Below are 20,838 nucleotides of genomic sequence, written 5' to 3'. Positions count from 1 at the left end.
TGGTTTCAGCTCAGGTCATGATTTCATGATTCACAGGTTCAGGCCCCACGGTAGGCTCTGCACCTGACAGCATGGAGCCTGCTTGAGATTTTCTCTCTATCCCTCTGCCTTTCCCTTGTGTGTGCACTCTCTCTCTCTCTCTGTCGCTCTCTCTCAAAATAAATTCAAAAAAATGTTTAATGTTTATTATAAGGTATAAATTGCTACCTGCCCTATGGAAGTTTCAAGATTTCTCTAAATCTTTTTTTTTTCCTTTAATGTGGTAAAATACACATAACTAAATTTTTTTAAGTTTTATTTTGAAACAATTTTGAACACTCAGAACAGTTATAGACAGAGCACAGAGTTCTTATATATCCTTCATTTGCTTTAACATAAACAATACAATTGTCAAAACTAAAATTAGTACAATACTATTAACCAACTACAGGCTTTAATTTTCATCAGTTTTTCCACCACTGTTCTCCAGGTTCCCACAGTGCATTTACTTGTCATATCCTATTCATCTCCTCTAGTCTTTTTTTAAAAATTGTTTTAATGTTTATCCATTTTTGAGAGAGATACAGTGTGAGTGGGAGGGGGTAGGGGGCAGAGAGAGAGATGGAGACACAGAATTTGAAGCAGACTCCAGGTTCTGAGCTGTCAGCATGGAGCCTGGCATGCAGCTTGAACTCATGAACCATGAGATCATGACCTGAACCGAAATCAAGAGTCAGACGCTTAATTGACTGAGCTACCAAGGCACCCCTAGTCTTTTTTTTTTTTAATGTTTATTTATTTTTGAGAGAGAGAGAGAGAGTGTTGAGTGGGGAGGTGCAGAGAGAGAGAGACAGCGGATCTGAAGCAGAGAGCCTGATGTGGGGCTTAAACTTACAAACCATGAGATAATGACCTGAGCCAAAGTCAGATGCTCAACCGATTGAGCCACCCAGGCACCCCATCATCTCTTCTAGTCTTGATAGTGCCTAAGGTTTTCCTTGTCTTTCATAACTTTGACACCTTTTGAAGAGTACTTGTCAGTTATTTTGTAGAATATCGAATATCAAATATTTGGATTTGTCTAATGCTTTCTTATGATTAGATTAAGGTGGTTCTTTTTTAGCAAGAATATCACCAAAGCTATGCGTACTTCTCAGTGTATCATATCATTGGACACATGACCTCACTATGTATAATGCTAGGAATGTTGGTTAAGGTAGTGTCTGTCAGGTTTCTCCACTGTAAGTTTACTGATTTCCTTTTGTACCTAACAAATATCTTAGGGGAGTTACTTTGAGAATGTTTAATTAAGTACTCTGTTTGTCTTCAAAATAACCCACTAATTTTAGCATCCATTTTTTTTTTTAAGTTTATTTATTTGAGAAAGAGAGAGAGAGTGGGGAGATGGTAGAAAGAGGGCGAGAGGGAGAATCCGAAGCAAGCTCTGCATTGTCAGCACAGAGTCTAATGTGGGGCTTGAACTCACGAACCAGAAGATCATGTCCTGAGCCGAAACCAAGAGTCAGACGCTTAACTGACTGAGCCACCCAGGTGTCCCTCCATTGGTTCTTCTAGTCTGAGGCAGTTATTACTGATATTCTTTATATATTGGAACTTTTGTGAAAGGAAAGTTGTCCCTTCTCTCTCTACTTACTCAGTTTTTATTTATGTCAGTATGACTCCTGGATATTTACTCTATTCATCAGATTATACTTTAAAAAATTTTTTTTTTAATTTCTTAGAGAGAGAGAGACAGCATGAGCAGGGGAGGGTCAGAGAGAGAGGGAGACAGAGAATCTGAAACAGGCTCCATCCTCTGAGCTGGCTGTCAGCACAAAGGCCGACACGGGGCTCGAACCCACGAACCTTGAGATCATGACCTGAGCCAATCAGACGTTTAACCGACTGAGCCACCCAGGTGCCCCTAATGTTTTTATTTTTGAGAAAGAAAGAAAGAGCATGAGTGGGGGATGGGCAGAAAGAGAGGGAGACACAGAATCCAAGCCAGCTCCAGGCTCTGAGCTGTCAGCACAGAGCCTGATGTGGCACTAGAACTCATGAACCACAAGATCATGACCTGGGCTGAAGTCAGCCGCTTAACCAACTGAGCCACCCAAGCTCATTGGATTATAATTTGTTAATATCATAACTTTTTTTTTTTCTTAAGTTTTTTCAGTTTTGGATATTAAGAGCTCATTTTAGATTGGCTCCTTGCCCTTTTGGCATGACTCATTTTTAAAGTATATTTTTCTTAATATTCCATTTGTTAGAAGAATCTGTTTACTTGAAAGAGGGAACTTTCTTTAGATTGTTATCCCTCACCCACCTTATTTATTTATTTGTTTGTTTATTTTTGGTCAGAAGGAAACTCTGAATCACTCATCTCATTAAAGATAACAAACTTCTAAGAGATCTACCAAGAAAGCATACGTTTTTGAAATTGGAACTATATAAATAAATTAAACATTTAATTTAAAATATTAATTTAAACTTAAACATTTTTAAAATAAATACTTCTAAATGTAGTCCCGTTTATTGAAAGAGAATAGGATTTTTAGGAGTTTACTCTTCCATACCAGAAATGAAAATCTTTAAACTCTTTTAAGATTAAAAATGTTAGCATTAGGGGCCCCTGGGTGGCTTAGTTGGTTAAGCGTCTGACTTTAGCTCCGTTCATGATCTCGTGGTTCATGGGTTCGAGCCCCATGATGGGCTCTGTGCTGACAGCTCAGAGCCTGGAGCCTGTTTCAGATTCTGTATCTCCCTCTCTCTCTGACCCTCCTCCCCTGCTCACGCTGTCTCTCTCTCTCTCTCCCAGAAATAAATAAAAAATATTTTTTTAAAAAAAGTTAGCATTATTTGTTAGCATTATTTAAGCAATATTAAGCAATCATTACTTGAAAAAAAATTATTTTATGTTCTAAGTAATAACAGTGCTTTCAATTCAACAGGACTCTCTTCAAGGAAAGTGTTATTAAATACAAGTGGCCTGTTTTATAATATAGAACTTCTAAACTTTGGACAGGTAATTATCCTGATTATAACAAGGATTTGATTTTACTTTACTATTTAATTAAGCAAACAAATAACTTTTTTGTTTTTTTTTTGTTTTCATGATCAAACGCTTATTAGATATACCAAGCTTTTAAAATCAACATAGTAAGCAAGTGCTCGGGAGTCAAAGGTAAGTGTATTTTCTGAGAAGAACAGTATTGTCATTTGAAGAATCAATAGGTCTTCACTTGAATTTTCTGTAGTGCTTATTATTTTATGTATTTATGTGAATTAAAATTAAATATATGATAGAAAAACTGTTTATGTTTCCAACAAATTTAACATAGACCCTTTCTTAACACTAAGCATCTTCAAATGTATCAAGTTAAATAATCACATTTTTAAAAATACTATATATCTTTCTACCTCACAATAGTAGTAACTCAGATTTAGGGTTTCTTTTTTCAGTTTTTTAGTACTTCCCATATGCTCTAATATCTTTTTTAGGTCTGATTAAATAGTATTAGTTAATAATTCTCTATATAATTTCTTATGTCATACAATTCTTACTGGGTTTTTTTTTTTATGAAATGGTAACTGTAAGTAGGTATTATTGTAGTTTATGTAACATTTAATGTAACATAAGGTTAGTAACATATTTCCTTTATGTTTTCACAGAAGAAATAACTAGTATCTATAAACTTCATATTCCTTGGTCTTATGAAGATTCTCTAACTATTGCACAGTGAGTATATGAATTTATCTTAAACTTTGATGTTTTTGAATAATACATATTCTGCTTATTTTATCTAAATCATAGTGAAATTTTAATGAAACTAAGTGCTTCTTAATAAAATGTAACTATCCTTTATGTAGCATTGTGCTCATAAGATAATGTAGTATTCTTATCTAAATAATCTAGAATTTAAACCTTACTTGCTTGGAATATCAACCCCTTCCTAGACTATCCTCAACTTCTATCCTAGAGTAATGAGCAAACAACTGTGATAGGATTAGAAAAGTGTCCCATTTTTAATAGTGTATCTGATATGTGTCATTCTCTCCAATATTTCATTGTGTTGTGTGAGGATTGACTTAGCAATGGTTATTTAACAGCAGTTTATATTTGAAAATTATATTTCAATTATCTTTTCAGGGTACCATCTTCCACAGAAATTTCTCTGAAACTCCATATTGCTCAACCAGAAAATGACAGTCATGTAGCATTATTAAAAATGTACACATCTTCAGACTGTCAGTATGAAGTAAGTTGTATGTTTGCTTACTTTTTAAGATTTAGTTATAGAATAAATAGGAAATATATTTTTATATTAGTCTCAAATATGGCAACATGGAAGCTAATAAATATACAAAATAGACACTTATGATGCTTTAAATATTCTGTGTTTTGCCTGTTAGCACCACCTCAGTATCTTCCTAGCTGGACCATTGAAAGTATACATTTTAATAAGTAGTAGAAAATAAACTAAAAATTGAGACTGTAGATTAACCTTCTAAATTTAGAAACCCAAAGTCCAGAATCCTCTGTAAATTAAAGAACATCACGAAATCAGCTGACACGGCTTTGCTGCAATAATTGACATGATGTATATTGGTTTCCAGCTCTATTGGATAAACTTAAGAATCTTTTTTCCTTTTAATTAGCTTTTTAAATGTTAGCCACTAATGAGCAGTCTAGTGCCTATTTTGTTTGTTTTGTAATCAGCAGATCTCTCATGTAAGAGAAGGGAAATAGACTTGAGTAACATTTACCTTTATGGATTCGTGAACTACAAGAGTCCCTCTGTATTTGAATGTGTCAGGTTTTAAGGATTCCAGGCTTAAGGGATTGAAGTACATATACATTTAATGCTGGTTTCTGGTTTATGTGAAATATCTTATTTCTATTAAATTCCTCTAAATCAACCTTATTTTGATTCTTCATTTGAACTGACTTTCTTGGGTAAACTAGAATTGGTAGGTTAAATGCATGGAATCTGTTTGTAGCAACAAATTTCAGTTGAACCTAAATTAGGAGTTACTTTAGATTTCATGGAATTTATTAATGGTTTGGTAGCTTCCTTGTTTTTAACATTGAAAGATTTTGTAGGGGTGTAATGGTTTTTAACATGTGTCTTCATAGTTCTAATCGTGATAGTGAGAATTGCATAATAATTTGGCTCCAGATACTGCACTTTCAAAATATCAATGTTTTTATAACTATTTTACATTTTTAAAAAGTATTATGAATAGTCATTCCATAATTTCCATATAACATACATATCTCCTTTTCCCAAACTTGTTAATATCAAAAAGGGTGTATTTATAATAGAGATAATTAGTGATGAATTTCTTTTTAATACATTGTTTTGGCTTAAATTTTACCAAATGTACTCCATTTTTCCTAGTCTTATATCAGGTGAAACTTGTTTTTATGAAATTTACTCAGAAGTGGCTTAGCTTAACTACACTTAGGGCTGCACAGTTAAGGTTTTAGATTTTTAAAATATTAGTTGTGTAGTAGGTAAATTTGTGCTTCATTGTTCAGCATACATATGTATAGCTTCTGGACTCAATCAGTAAATTGCTTTAGATTGTATGACCTGGTACTAAGATATTCAGGTGAATCAAAAATTTTAGTTAGTAAAGGGTTACCTACCACATGTACCATAGCATTCAGCCAATTATCAAAGAACTAGAATACAGGAAAATGTATTGAACAATAGAACTACACTTATTACAAATTAAAATTTCTGGATCAGAGGATTCTTTTAAGACCATAAGTGCCTTTAGGTTGGTCATTATAAATAAATTAGCAATTATGCTTAAAGATGTGCAGAATTGTTCATTTTAATAAAATGTGAACTAGAAGGGCTTAGGAGAAATAACTTCTTTTCTTACAATTATTTTAAACTAGGTGACAGTTAAGACTTCCTTTTCACAAATACTTGGACAGGTAAGAGATATCTGTTGATTTATTGATTGCCTTGTGAATAGATACTATAAGGCACAGGTTGCAAACTTTTCCTGTAAAAGGGCCAGATAATAAAATATTTTAACATACCAAATATGGTCTCTTGCTGCTACTACTGCTACAGTTGCTTCTTTTTTTTTTTTTTTTTCCATCTTTCTCCTTTTCCTTCTTTCTTCTGCTTTAATACAATCCAAAAACCATTCTTCATAGATAGGTCATAGTTGGCCACCTCTGGCTTTAAGGTGATGGGTTCATTCCTAAGAATTGAGAGCTGATTCCTGATTTTCAAACAAACTAATATTTTTGGCTAAATGAATGTCATGTTAAGATTTTATGTTGCTATTACTGTGCTATAAGTCAATATAAGTCCAATAAAATTTTAGGCTGTGTCATATAAACAAACATTTTCAAATGACGTTTTATGCTGTGTGTGCTTAGTTTGTAAAAAATAAAAAGGAAACTATATTAAAAATACATATTGGAGCCCCTGGGTGGCTCAGTCAGGTTAAGCATCCAACTCTTGATTTCATCTCAGGTCTTGATCTCCTGGTTTGTGAGAGTGGGCCCCACGTTGGGCTCTGTGCTGACAGTGCACAATTTGCTTGGGGTTCTCTCCCTCTCTCTGCTCCTCCCCCACTCACACATGTGCTCACTCTCTCAAAATAAATAAACTTTAACAAATGAATAAATAAAAATAAACATGTTGAAATATTTTAAATTCTTTTGGGGAGTATAATTCATAAATAGTGTTACAAAAATAACTTATCAAGTGTAGTATTACTAAATTATTCAACATCATTATACTTTACAGAATTGTATAACCTGGACATAAATAATAGTATTGATTAGTCAGAAAAATTATATACTACTTTTAAAATTCACTAAAATTTTGGGGTGCATGGGTGGCTCAGTCGGTGAAGCATACAAATTCAGCTCAGGTCATGATCTCAAGGTTCATGGGTTTGAGGCCCACGTCAGGCTCTGTGCTGACAGCTCAGAGCCTGGAGCCTGCTTCAGATTCTGTGTCTCCCTCTCTCTCTACCCCTCTCCCATTCATGCTCTATCTCTCAAAAATAAACATTAAAAATAAATAAATTTCATTAAAATTTTATTGTTCCTTCTGTTAATTTTATCTTATTTTCTGGTGTGTTGTGTTTTGTAATTCAGGCATAGCAGAATTTTTAAAACTTAACTCATTCTATATTTATAAGCCTTCCAAATTAAAATTAAATCAGAATTTTTTATATACATTATCTCATTTGATTCTCACAGCAACCTGGTGAGAGCTAGATTGTAATTATTTTTAAATTTGTGAGCATTAGAAAATTCTAAGTTACTATGTAAAATGTGCTACATTAGAAAGAGAAGATTAAATATTGGTATAAAGTGGAAAATAGTCATGGATCATAGTTCTAAGAAATACTCTAGATTGTTAAGGAACCTTTATTAAGAAAATTTATGCCTTGAAATATAGGGGAAGAATTGATACTGCTGTATTTTTAGTATGTCCAAAAGGCATGTTAGTGTACACAGTGGTATAGGCATACTCTCTTACTCATATCATCCCTATGGCTCATAATTCAGATTAGTGACAAAAAAAGTCAAGTTAGCTTGATACTTGATAGTGAAGCAAAATTATATGTCTCCCAAAGAAGGATACACTAGTTTTCTCGTGTAGGCATGGCAATTTATCTAAAAAATCAAGATATGTAGGTGTTACAGAATCAACGGTGGGTACTTTTTTAAATGTCAAAGAATTTGTGGTAATTAGTCCTTAGATTACTCAAAAGATATAAGGTGTTCTTTCTTCATGTTTGTTTCAAAATTTAGCTTGAGAATAGGAAAATGAATTGAAGTTATATATAGTGTACATATTTTCAATGTTGCTGACTCAAAGAAGACTGAGAAAAGGAATAAAGAGAAACCTTGCTTGGGAGAATCTTTAGCTTTTGATTAGACAGCTTTCCATAAAATTAACTTTTTTTTCCAAAAAAAGGAAAGAGAAAAATATTTACATATTCTTTAGTCTACTCTAATGAAAGAGATGACAAGGTATAAACCAGAAGTTACTTTCTCAAGAGAATTATATAAATTAGTAAATCATTTTGGTATAGGAATGAAGTCTAATGTTGCCAGATGTTTAGGTTTTAAGATAAGTGAAGTCTGGATTTTTAGATTAAAAAAAATGTTAATGTTGGCGTCTAATTTGAAGTGTAACTGGGCCAAATACTAAACCAAATGAATCATGTCTATGATTTAAATATGACCCATGGAAACCAGTTTAGGATTGTTGGATTATACTTTATATGAGCTGTATCTGTGACCCAGTATAATACTTAATACTCAATGACAGCCACTACAAAGAACTGTTATGTTCAGAATACTGTATAGGAAGTCTTAGAAGATTTCCAAAGACAGTGAAGAACATTAAAAGTTATTAATAACAGCCAGTATTTTCTGATCCACCTACCTGTACCAGTTACTATTCCAAATACTTTATACAGATGAACACATTTAAGCCTCTGTGAGGTAAATACTGTTTATCTCCATTTTACTGAGAAAGGCATAGAGAAAAAGAAGGTTAAAGTAACTTGCTCAACAACACAAAGCTAGTGAGAGGCAGAGCTGTAGTCTAAACCCTGGAGTCTGACTCTAAGGCTGGATGCTGCCTAACTTTGCTTCTATTATTGATAAGTGAAGAATGGTATATATTTCCCAGCATGTCATTAGCAGGCATTGGGTATCACTTAGTAATAGAAAAATGACCTTTTCCCTTTTGCTCAACTCCTCTCCGTCCACTCAAAGCTATAATTGTAAATTATGAGTATGGACAATAAGTGTTTTTCTGAGTGTTTCTAATCTTCACCTGTAAATCCATGAAGGAGGTTCAGGGACACCTTGAACTTCTTGAAATTTTACATGCCGTTTTGTTTAAACATGCATTTCTGTAGCTTTCACCAGATTGCCAGGAGAGCCTATACATTTTTTTAAATTCTGTGGAATGGAGAACATGCTTTAATTTCCTTTTAAAACTTCAATATTAAAAGATGCTTACAGAGCAGAATAAATTTTTTATGCTGAAAAAATAAAACTTCAACATTAAAAGAATTTAACACTTTTGTTTTATCTATATATTTTTATAGAAATTAGATCAGCTGATAAGATGTCTTGAGGCACTAACATAATGGTTATGAATTTAGGCTTTGGGTTAAATCCCATTCCACACAATTTATAAAGACGCTGAAGGACCTAGAAGTTTAATACAGGCATACCCCAGAAAAAGGGTCCATGGAGCATTAGTGTTATTTTGGTAGATGCAAGCAAAAGATTAGGAGTGAGTAGATAAAGAGGAGAGATAGTACATCAAGCTCTTGAGAAGTTTAGTAATGAGAGACAGGGAAGAAAAAGGCAGTAACTAGAGAGGGAAGGGGAGTAGAGTGAAGGGAAGGTGTTGTCACTGTTTTTGAGGGTGAGACTTGGATTTGTTTAAATGTTAGTGGCTAAGTGAGTAAATGAATACTCTGGAATTCTATTGCATCATCTTTCCTTAGAACTCCAGGACTTTGAAGTTAAAGCACCTAATGAGACTGAGTGTTAAATTGTTAATGAGATTACAGCAAAGTTACTACATTGTAAACTCTTTAGACATTGCTCACCCTTATAATCCCAGAGCCAAGCACACTGAGTGCAATACACAGATGGTACACTTTCTAAATTGGGAAAGACCAAATAAATTAGATTTTCATAGTCATTTATCTATGAATAATTTTTAACTTTAGTTCCAAGTACATAAAAAGAGCTCAATTTTCCCCCTTTTAAAAGCTCTCTGTTTAAGAAATATTAACAGGCATATACCTTGAAGTCGTGAATTCAATTCTACCACAATAATTGTGTTGTAATAGAGCAACTCAAGTGATATAAAAGTACATATAAAAGTTATGTTTACACTATACTGTAGACCATTAAGTGTGCAGTGGTATTATGTCAAAAAAAAATGCATACATTTATTTTTAAACCTTAATTGCTAAAAAAATGCTAACCATTATTTGAGCTTTCCATGAGTTGTCATTAATCATCATAGATCATTATAATAATGAAAAAGTTTGAGATATGAGCGTTATCAAAAGTGACACAGACACAAAGTGAGCAAATTCTTTTGGAAAAATATCACCAGTAAACTTCCTCAGTGCCAGTTGCCACAGACCTTCAAGTTGTAAAAAAAAAAAAAAAAAAATTTTTTTTAATCTGCAAAGTACAGTGAAGAAAATTATAAAATGAGGCATGTCTGTAATAACTAATGTTTTCTGATAGCTTATCATGTTTAATATTCTAAATGCTTTATAAAAATGAACATCTTTAAACCTTAAAACACCTATAAGGTAAGTACTGCTGTTGCCTCCATCTTACTGATGAGAACATTAAGAGTTAACAATTTGATTGTCTTTTACATTTTTAATTGTGCAAGTTACTTGGGCTCCCTGTGCCTGAATTTCTACATCTATAAAATAGGGATAAGAATTACCTCAGGATTTATGGGAGGAGAGCATGAGATAATGCATATAAAATGTTTAGTATCAAGCCTGAAACATTAAATAAATGTTCACTAAATGTACCTTGTAAAAAAAGTTTGTAGCCTATGCTGCTCAATTATATATATTTTTGTTAATGCCTTTATGAAAAATTCTGATAACATGTTTCTAACATGCTGTATATTCTTAACATTTATTTTACTTAGAGTTTTGGTACCCATCACTGAAGTATACCTCGGTGGCAATGTCAGGAAAGATAAAAAGTGAATAAAGACATTTTTATTTCTTGTGAAAGTACATTTATTTCATTAACATGAATATTCAAAAGTTACCCTTTGATTTTCCTGTTTTCTAGATAGTTAGATTTCATGGTGGAGCTCTTCCTGCTTATGTTATATCTAGTATCCTTCTTGCTTATGGAGGACAGTTACACTCTCTTTTCTCAACAGGTAAGAATGTTTGTATTTCTCCTCTCTCTCTTCTTCAGTGCTTCATTTCTATTTATTTATCTCTCATGTGGTTAAGGAATACCTCAATGTCTTGAAAATTCACAACCCATCTCTTAAGTTTACAAGGGTTTGAGATCCTCTATTTTTAGGAAATACCCAAGAAGATTCCTTACTGGGCTTTTCCATTTTATACTTTTGTGTCTGAAGTTTTTCCCTCTCTTCTGAGGATGTCTTAAGAGGTAGAGTCTCAGTGATGGGGATTTTGTTCTCCATCCCATTCCTGGTGCCTAACTTAGTGTCAAGTACACAATAGGTATTCAGTGTAATGTTTGGGTTGTATCAGGTCCTGGCACACTGAATGGAATAAATGAGAGTTTATTTTAATGAAGGGACTATTTGAAAGATGTGTGATGGTTTAAGGGAAACCAATAAGAAATGATAATGTGCCAGATTAGCAACAGAGCCATCTGATATTCCTCAGGACTAGGGCAAGAGAGGGAGCAAGCCTAGAGAGAGCTATAGGAGAGGGCAGCATTACTTGGAGCTCTAGCCACTGTCAGCAGGAAGAAAGGCAGGAAATAAATACACTTACTTTATTTCTCCTTATTTTCCAGGGCCTATTATTCACTGAACTGAAGTCAGCCTCCCAGAATTCAGAGCAAAGTAAAGGGTAGAGATGGAATGGATCTGGAGAGGCAAATACAGAATATATACTACATTGCACAAAACCTTTCCTAGTCTATAGCAATTAGAATAGTTTCCCAGGAGCCTACTTTGTAAAGCCCTCACACACTTTTGGACTTGGATAGTAAGAGATAGGGAGAGAGTGGGACCAAAATATGTAAAAGTAGTTCAAAAATATCCTCCACCATCTCCGTCTTGCCAAATCCTTCTGCAGCTGCTCATTCCAATAACTTAGAGTTTCAAGTCTGCCTTTAGTATTCATTTTAACCTTCATACACTGTTTTTGGAAATGTAAAATGGTATAGGTGTTTCGGAGAGTAGTCTGGCAGCTACACTATGACTCAGGAACGGTACTCCTAGTTATATACCCAAGAAAAATGTAAACATACACCCACACTAAACTTGTACATAAATGTTCACAAGAGCACTATTAATAGTATCCCAAAAAGTGGAAACAACGCAAATATCCGTCAGCTGATAAATGGATACATAATATGTGCTGATATGTGCTACAATGTGGATGAATCTTGGAAACATGCCAGGTGAAAGCTCATCACAAAGGACCACATACTCCATGGTTTCATTTGTATGAAATGTTCAGAATAGGCCAGCCTATAAAGACAGAAAGTATATTAGTTGTTGCCTGGGAATAGGGAGACAGACATTGGAGGTGACAGTTAAGGAGAACAAAGTTTGTTCTGGAAGTAATAAAATATTCTAAGACTGATTGTGGTGAGGAAGGCATATCTGTGAATGCTTAAAAACCACTGAATTGCATATACTTTGAATTGTGTGGTATAAGAATTATATCTCCGTAGAGTTGTTGGTGTTGTTTTTTTTTTTTTTAATCACCTTTGTAGCTTTGTGAAAATACAAATGGTGAAACTGAGCTTTGGCTTCCTGAAGCTCTTTCACAAGTGATTGAATGTGTCCTTTTATATGAAATCTATTGAATTACATTAATTTTTAAACTCTTGAAGAAAGTCTTTTTGATAGTAATGACCCTTGCATTCTAAGAAGAAATGTGCTGCTCTTACAGATAGTGCAGTCAGTGTATAAGTCTATACTTGATCACTATGAATTCTTTACTACATACAATTTTTTTTAATCACCAGGTCACTGCTTAGAATATGCAACTATGTTAGATAAAGAAGCCAAGCCATATAAAGTCGATCCTTTTGTACTTATGATTAAGTTCCTGTTGGGGTAAGTTTTATTATCTGTGAAAATTATTTTAATTGTTTTATATACATAAAACATGTTTGGCCCCATAATGTAATATAAATTTTCATAAATATGTTTTATTAAATGGGATTTTTCTTTTAGGCAAAGGCCTAATGTGTATATCAACATTTACTTTAATACTATAACCAATTCAAAGGTTTAAAATTATATGTATATATCAATTGTAGAAACTTAGTCTGTAAATATACCAGACTTTTAACATTTGCAAACAGATGTACATGGTCCATGATCTTTGAGTATCCCAGATTCATGACCACAAACCAGGGTATTGATGAAATGGTGTCTCAGATCACTTTTTCTCCCCATAGAAGTATATTTTGGATCTCTCTACCACACTTAACATTCCATTTTTATTCACATTTTGTGGGTTTTTGGTTAAGATCTCTTTTCTTCTGTCATTACAGTTGTTGATTTTCTAACTTTAAAAAAAGATCACTTGTTACTTCATTATAATGATCAATATAGGGCAGTGGAATTCTATCGAGACTTAGGATTCAGCTCCTTGAAGATCAGTAGACTTACTTGGAAGATACATGACTTGTTCTCTACAAAGAATTGAAATTTGTTTTCCAGTATAATTGTGAATTGAGTATCATTGAACTTTGGGGACTCTGTAAATGGTCAAACACCTCAGATACTAAATACTTGAATGTCAGTTGTTGAATTTTTTTTTTTGCCTTTATTGAATGTTTTCTTTTATCCACAGGTATAAATGGTTTAAGGAATTATGGGATTTGTTATTGTTGCCAGAATTAGATGCCATCGTTTTAACTAGTCAGAGTATGTGTTTTCCCCTGGTATCCTTGATTCTCTTTTTGTTTGGAACATGTACTGCCTACTGGGGTGGTCTGCTTTCTTCTACATCTGTGAGACTCCTTTCTTCATTATGGCTAGTTTTCAAAAGGTAAAGAATGACTAAAAGCTTTCTCATTGCTCTTAAGTAAAAAATTATAATTTGATAGGGATCCTCAAAATTAATTTGCTTTCACTAAACTATAATTTCTAAGGAAAGATGTATGACTATAAAAACATGGGTTAATGTTAGAAGTTATATCTAAATAAAACTTTTATTAAAAAGTATTATTGCAAGTTAAATGCTATATATGAGTTTGACCTTAATGCCAAGAGTTAATCAAAAAAGTTTGACAGAGGGATGCTGTGCTAGCTCAGTTGGTAGAGTGTGTAACTGTTGAGCTTAGGGTCATGAGTTAGAGCCACACTTGTGGGTTGACATTACTTTAAAAAAAAACGTGACAGATTACAGAATTACGTGGTTTTAATTTTTATGGTTGTAAAACTTTCCAAGGAAGAAGTGTTTCTCTGGCAATGCTTGTATATGCTAACTTTCAGTCAAACCTGAGGGCAATAGATTCCAATCAAGATATTTAAGGTCATATTAGATGAAATTCATAAAAACTACAAAAACATTGCCTAGAGTTTTATTACGGGCTCTGAGACACAGTTTGAAGTTACTGGTAGGCTTTTCTAATAAACCGCTGACCTAGTTTCCATTGCCATTGCTCCTCACCGGACATGTTACATGATTTACTGTCATAGAGGGGTTATGGTCTGATTCTTCTTCCTTCACCCTTCTGAGATGCTTTTGACACTAATAGCATCACATTGTCTGAGTGATCTTGAGACTTTAAGAAATAGAAAACTATTTTTCCTCTTATCAAGATCAGAAATACATGGCACAAGGCCTATAATTAATGATTCTTTGTAGCAACATTGTTAGTATAAGTATCAGCCATAGTATCTAAGTGAAAGAGGAGCTATCACAGAGTATTATAGAATTTACAATCAAATATGTGTCATCCCTTGCGTTTATGGAAAAATATTTTACTGCTTACCTTATGGTACTTGCATACTAAGAAGCAGGAGGACCTGGGAGAGTACTGAATTGTTTTCTTCTTATATGTGACCATATAAGTAACTGTTAAACATACTTGTAAAAGCTTTATTCTTGTTTTTTTCCAGGCCCCCTGAACTTCCTAAAGATATCAAGATGGTATCACCAGACTTGCCCTTTTTGACAATTATTTTGATCATAGTTAGTTGGACAACTTGTGGAGCATTTGCCATACTTCTTACTTACCTTTATTATGTGTTTAAGGTATGTCACATCACTGAAGTCAGAATGGCTGGGCTTTGGGTCAGGCAGGCATAGAATTTCCTTTGGTGTTAACAAAAATTTTAATTACAGCTGTAGTAACCTTCTATTCTCTAACAGGCTTAAGTGTAGAAGGTTTTTTAAAATATCTCAGTTATTTAAAAAATGTAGTTAACTGTAAAGCTGAAATTATTAATCTGAGTTTGGTTAGTGTATTTTAAAAAAAGGGAAGAAAATATAACCTGTTTCACATTGCTTCTTGCTCCTGCAAGCAATGTTAGCTTTTTAAAAAAATATTTTACCCTTCTTCTCACCCATGAAGGGCGGAAATGGTNCTAGAGCAGTTTTTATTCATACCTCTTTGATTATGGATAGTAAACAAAAAATTATGTCAGTGAGATCAAGCTATCAAATGTACTGAGATAATGTAGAATGTTAACAGAGGTTGCTAAAGAATCAGAAGACAAGGAGAAAATAATTAGTCTGATGGTTTTACTGAGAAGGCGAAAAAACACTCCAAGAAGGCTGACAGCTTTGCAGGAAAATCTAGGTTATACAACTGCATACTTTCCTCATTAGTCTTCTGTAGAGACAGTTGATAATAGAATGGATTATGTTTTTTTTCTTTTTTGAACAAAGTTTATTTACATCTGTTTTTTAACACTAATACATGCACATTATAGATTATTTTCAATTTTCCAAAGGAAATTTGGAAAGTATTGAGAAGTATTTTTAGTTTTCTAGATTTCTTTAAATTTGAGATTATAATGCTTCTCAATTGTAATAAAATGTTTTTTTGTTTCAAAGTAAAAATGAAATTAAACTGTTTTTTCTTTTTCTTAGATTGTTCATCTGCAAGCCGGCCTAACAACTTTTAAAAATGGCCAGGCGGTGGTAAGTTTTATTTTCAAAGCTCTACATCACTGTAGTATAAAAGAACATAGGGAAATGAAAAACATCATTTTGTATTTTTTTAAGTTAGTATTTTACAGTGTTTTAAAAAGATGTCATGAATTTAAGTAACTTTAAGATAACTGAACCTAGAAATTAGATTGTCTAATTTTAAATTGGTCTTTTTCAATAAATGTAATTTTTATTTTTACAAATTATCTTTTAAATTTTAAGTAGTTACCTAGAAGATACATTCTCAGCAGTAGAAATAGCAAGTCAAAGGAATAAAAGTTTTATAATGATAACCACTTTAAATTACTTTTGAGCAAGGTAATTTCAGTATTTTCTATCTGTTTGGTAATAGAAAGATGTGTTTATTTTGCCATTAAATAATGGAATGTTTCTAAGCAAAATAATAAATTTTACATAATACCTTATTTTTACTTTATTGCTTTATAGAATCTCAAGCACTCTAGGAGAAATGAAAAAAAATCAAATCACCATAAAGACTCTTCGGTACATTATCTTCATTTATCTGCCAATGATGCTGAAGATAGTCTTCGCATGCACAATACTGTGATTAACTTATTAACATGGATTGTATTACTCAGCATGCCATCTTTAATTTACTGGTTAAAGAATCTCAGGTGCGTTTTATTTATATAATTATAATTTATGTGGTTCAAATAATAAATATCTGGAAGTAGAGACTTCAGATTCCTAACGATTCATAATACTTCCTCAAGAACAGGAAGCTATATATCACCTGAAATTTATTTTCAGTACATTCACATTTTTTCCCTTACTGTGAGAATATCAACTTTGGGAATATAAACTTCCTCAAAATCTGCCCAAAAGAGGGAATCATGTTTTATTTTACCTTTAATCTTCTGTGTGTCTAGACGTATGTGAAAATGTGCTTTGTTTTGCTGAACCAAGGTATTCATAATGCTAGTGCTTCAAGTATTTTTCAATTCATGAACAGTTTTATGTTTTCTTAAACGTAAGAGTGAGGAAGAAAATGCTTACATTTAAAAATGTTAGAAATAATGAAGAAAAGTGTACTTTTCTAATCAGCACCAAACATTGAACTAAAATAAATGACCATCATTTGCCTTACCACATGGTAATTGTTCTAGGTTAAATCAGAGTCTGAAAATGCCCTCTAAGACTGTTTCTAGAATATTTAGTTGTAATTTGTTTTTGAAAAATAGACCACCTCATCCAATAATTGAACTCCTACTCTTAGTTTTCAGAAATAATATAAAATTTTCAAATTATCTAAATACTAGAAGTGTGTGTTTTGAAAAGTCAGAGTTTGATAAATTAAATCAGCAAGTTACCAGATGTTAATAGTCATCCTTTGTGCTTAATTTTAGTCAAGATGCAGATTTTTTTTTTTTCACAAGTCTGGGGAGAAAATTATTTGAGGATCATAAATTTATGATTCTGAAATAGATGTCTCACTGTCAGTAAGTGCCAGAGATGAGAATTTGGATTTAAAAGAAAATAAGGGACAGTTGCTTTATAGAAATCTTCACTTTTGTCTTCTTTTAAACTAGAGCAGCTTTAATATATTTTAAATAATTTGTTTTATAAAAACATTATTTCTGTATGACCTTTCAGACATACATATACCTATTAAATTTTTTTTAAGTTTATTTATATTGAGAGAGACTGAGAGAGAGAGAGAGAATCAATCCCAAGCTGGCTCCACACTGTCAGTGCAGAGCCCTGTGTGGTGCTTCAATTCAGGAACCATGAGATCATGACCTGACTGAAACCAAGAGTCAACACTGAACCTACTAAACCACCCAGATACTCCTATAACTATTATTAAGGAATTGCTGAGGTGTGTGGGTGGCTCAGTCGGTTGATTTCAGCTCAGGTCATGATATCATTGTTCATGAGATTAAGCCCTGTATTGGGCTCCATACTGCAAGTGCGGAGCCTGCTTGGGATTTTCTGTCCCCCTCTCTTCCTGCCCCTCCCCATCACATGGATATTTTCATTTCCTTTAGTCATTTCCTTTAGTAGTTTCTGAACATAATTCTCCATATAAAACCTCAGGTATAAAGATGATCTGTAGCAAAAAATTATTTATCAGGAATTTCATGAGCTGTTTAGAGCTCTCATATCTATGGAATATTCTGAAATTTAATTTGTTTGATTTTGATAATTTGAAATGATTAAGTGTACTTTGATGATTTTTTTTTCTCTTCGATATAGGTATTACTTTAAACTTAGTCCTGATCCATGTAAACCTTTGGCATTTATCCTTATTCCAACTATGGCAATTCTTGGAAATACTCACACTATTTCAATAAAATCCAGGTACAGTAGTTCAATCTTTTCTTTTTCTCTTTTCTCTTCCTAGTTTTTGATGCCTGAAACATGTTCTTTATTTCTAATTATTTTGACTGTTCCTAAAGTTAAAGCTATAACTGTATAGTAATTATGGTTTTATGTAGATGTAGTTTATATGCAAGTACTATATTTGTTTTCTTAATTATGGGTTTTACATATAATAATGTGTGTTTTTTTAAATTTAGCCCTTAAAATGTATGATGTCTAATAAGATTTGTTTCTGAAAAGTACAGAAGGAGGGACACCTGAGTGGTTCAGTCATTTGAGTGACTACTCTTGATTTTGGCTCAGGTCATGATCTCACTGGTTCGAGCCCCAAGTCAGGCTCTGTGCTGACAGCATGGAGCCTACTTGGGATTCTCCCACTCTCCTTCTCTCTTTACCCCTCCCCTGCTCACTCTCTCTTAAAATTAACAAACTTTTTTAAAAAGTACAGAATTAGTGAAGTGGATAGGATTATAGGTGAAGTAAGATTGGCCATCACTTGATACTTTTTGAAGTGGGGTGATGAGTACATGAGGTTTCATTATACATTTAGCTCACTTATGTATATTTTTAAAGTTCTCCATAATAAAATGTGACTTTTCATTCCTGGTTGTTTGCACTAGGAGCCTGTTTTCAGTTGACTTTGGCAGATGTTCGTATATATTCTAGAATAAGGCAGACCTGGGGTTTAAATCTTGCTCTGCCATTTAATAGCCCTGTTTCCTTAGACAAATTGCTTTAACCCTTCTTTTCCTAGTTTTTTTTTGTTTTCAGAATAAAAAAGTAATAACCTTTTCTGATAATATTTTTCTTTTAAAAAGATTTAGTGTTGTTTTAATACTGGTCCTGTTAGGAATTAAGGATCATTCCCTTTTTATTTGGTTGAGGGTTTTTGTTTTGTTGGGTTAAACAAAATATTTCTATGGCTATGTCTTAGTAAATGTTGCTTATTTTTCTAAGGGTAAATTTTTAGAGGTAGAATTGCTGAATAAAAGTCCAGCTAGTATATTTCTCTGGCTAAGATATAGCTTGTATTGATCTTTTTAAAAATTATGTATGGTTAAATTAATTATATGAAAAATTGCTTCATCTAACACCATGTAGAATACTTCCTCAAAACTATATAAAAGATCATCATATTCTGGTTTTGCCTACAAGGTAGTTTGTATAATGTATATTTCTCTGTCTCTTTACAGTAAATTGTTGAAGACTACTTCACAATTTCCACTTCCTCTGGCTGTTGGTGTAATTGCTTTTGGGTCAGCACACTTATACAGGGTTCCATGCTTTGTTTTCATTCCTCTTTTACTCCATGCATTATGCAACTTTATGTAAGACTTGATTTAAGGAATGATAAAAATAATTTATATCTGTAGGGTCAGTAATGAGAGGGAATGCACACATCCATCAATGTGGACAGCAGGATCCTTTGGAAAAGACAAGTCTATTTTTTACAATATTGAAAATAGGAATTTAGTTTTATAATGCTTGAGAAAAATAGATGAAGCATGGTTTAGTTTTGTGGTATAGCATCTATGTACTAGTCATTTTTGAAAAATTAGTAAAAGGTTATGGTGACCGCTGTTTTTGAGGACTTCTCTGTGTATCAGCTATTCTGCTTGATTGGCCATACGAGGGACCTTCTAAACACTCAGTAAATGTAGCATTGCTTGTTAACTCAAGCGTTCTGCTCATTTCACCAAACTTCTGAACTCAAGCGTTCTGCTCATTTCATCAAACTTCTGAAAAGTGGATTACTTTGTATTTGCTACAGTATGCATATTGAGAAATCAGTCTTAAAAGGTCAATGAAATTCACAACTGTTTGTTTTCTCAAAAATGAAATCACCACAGAAAATCTTTGGTCAGTTTTTGGCAGCCACAGTGATCAAGGGGTATCTTTTGTTCTTACATCTGTGAAAATACAACCTTTAATTTTAAGGAGACATGTTTTCTTGGTAACCAATACAAAATTGATGAACATAATTTAAACTCAAAACTTAATGAAATTTTCTTGCTATTTTTCAAATGCAGATCTTACTTGGATTCTTGATAAACATCAGGAGACTATTAAAGAAATCTGGTTGTTAAATTGAAAGAGAATTCTCCCAGATATTTACTTACTGGCATTGGACCAGTACAGTTGTCCAGTATATGTCATTTTACTTAATTTGTTGATCCCATGGTTGCCAAAAGTGCCTCAGATCATGGTGGATTGTTAACATAACTAAATTCCAGTGGTCAGCAAAAACTCTAGGTTTGCACAAGTTTTGTCTACTGTAGAAAAAAAGCATGATCAACTGCTGTACCACATTTGATAAATAAAATTATGCTATTAATGGAATAGCCACTATTCCATCTATTTATTTAAGTATAAGCAATATGCTTAAATAAATTGGATGTTTTAGCCACTAGTTTTAACAATGGAATCTTAATTTGCCAAGATTATTACTGTTTCACAGAAAAGAGAGTAATATTTCTTTCATTTCAGACTTCAGCTAACTCTTAACTACAAAAGAATAGGTAATGGAGCTAAGTAAGTGTTTTGCCTTAAGATAGAATAAACTCAGGCTGAAGTATATTTGGCTCGTGGAGCCCTTCCTTTAGATGTATATGCTCTATATACCCA

The 20,838-nt window shown here is 33.0% G+C and overlaps 1 protein-coding gene across 1 annotated transcript in view; it reads left to right on the top strand.

The window, feature by feature from the left end:
• Positions 1-20,609, top strand: part of PGAP1 (post-GPI attachment to proteins inositol deacylase 1) — a 73,900-nt gene extending 53,291 nt beyond the window's left edge. Inside the window, exons 15-27 of the mRNA XM_077745775.1 lie at positions 2,931-3,004; positions 3,112-3,163; positions 3,652-3,718; positions 4,130-4,238; positions 5,891-5,929; positions 10,832-10,925; positions 12,725-12,815; positions 13,561-13,758; positions 14,835-14,970; positions 15,811-15,861; positions 16,318-16,505; positions 18,088-18,192; positions 19,407-20,609. Coding sequence (XP_077601901.1) covers positions 2,931-3,004; positions 3,112-3,163; positions 3,652-3,718; positions 4,130-4,238; positions 5,891-5,929; positions 10,832-10,925; positions 12,725-12,815; positions 13,561-13,758; positions 14,835-14,970; positions 15,811-15,861; positions 16,318-16,505; positions 18,088-18,192; positions 19,407-19,545 — 1,343 coding nt within the window. The 3' untranslated portion in view covers positions 19,546-20,609. The remainder of the gene's footprint in view (positions 1-2,930; positions 3,005-3,111; positions 3,164-3,651; positions 3,719-4,129; positions 4,239-5,890; positions 5,930-10,831; positions 10,926-12,724; positions 12,816-13,560; positions 13,759-14,834; positions 14,971-15,810; positions 15,862-16,317; positions 16,506-18,087; positions 18,193-19,406) is intronic.
• The last annotated feature ends 229 nt before the right edge of the window (positions 20,610-20,838 follow it).

Source organism: Crocuta crocuta, unplaced genomic scaffold (assembly GCF_008692635.1).
Source record: "Crocuta crocuta isolate KB4526 unplaced genomic scaffold, BGI_CrCroc_1.0 scaffold564, whole genome shotgun sequence".
Classification (NCBI taxonomy): Eukaryota; Metazoa; Chordata; class Mammalia; order Carnivora; family Hyaenidae; genus Crocuta; species Crocuta crocuta.
This window is presented reverse-complemented; position numbering and strand designations above follow the sequence as displayed.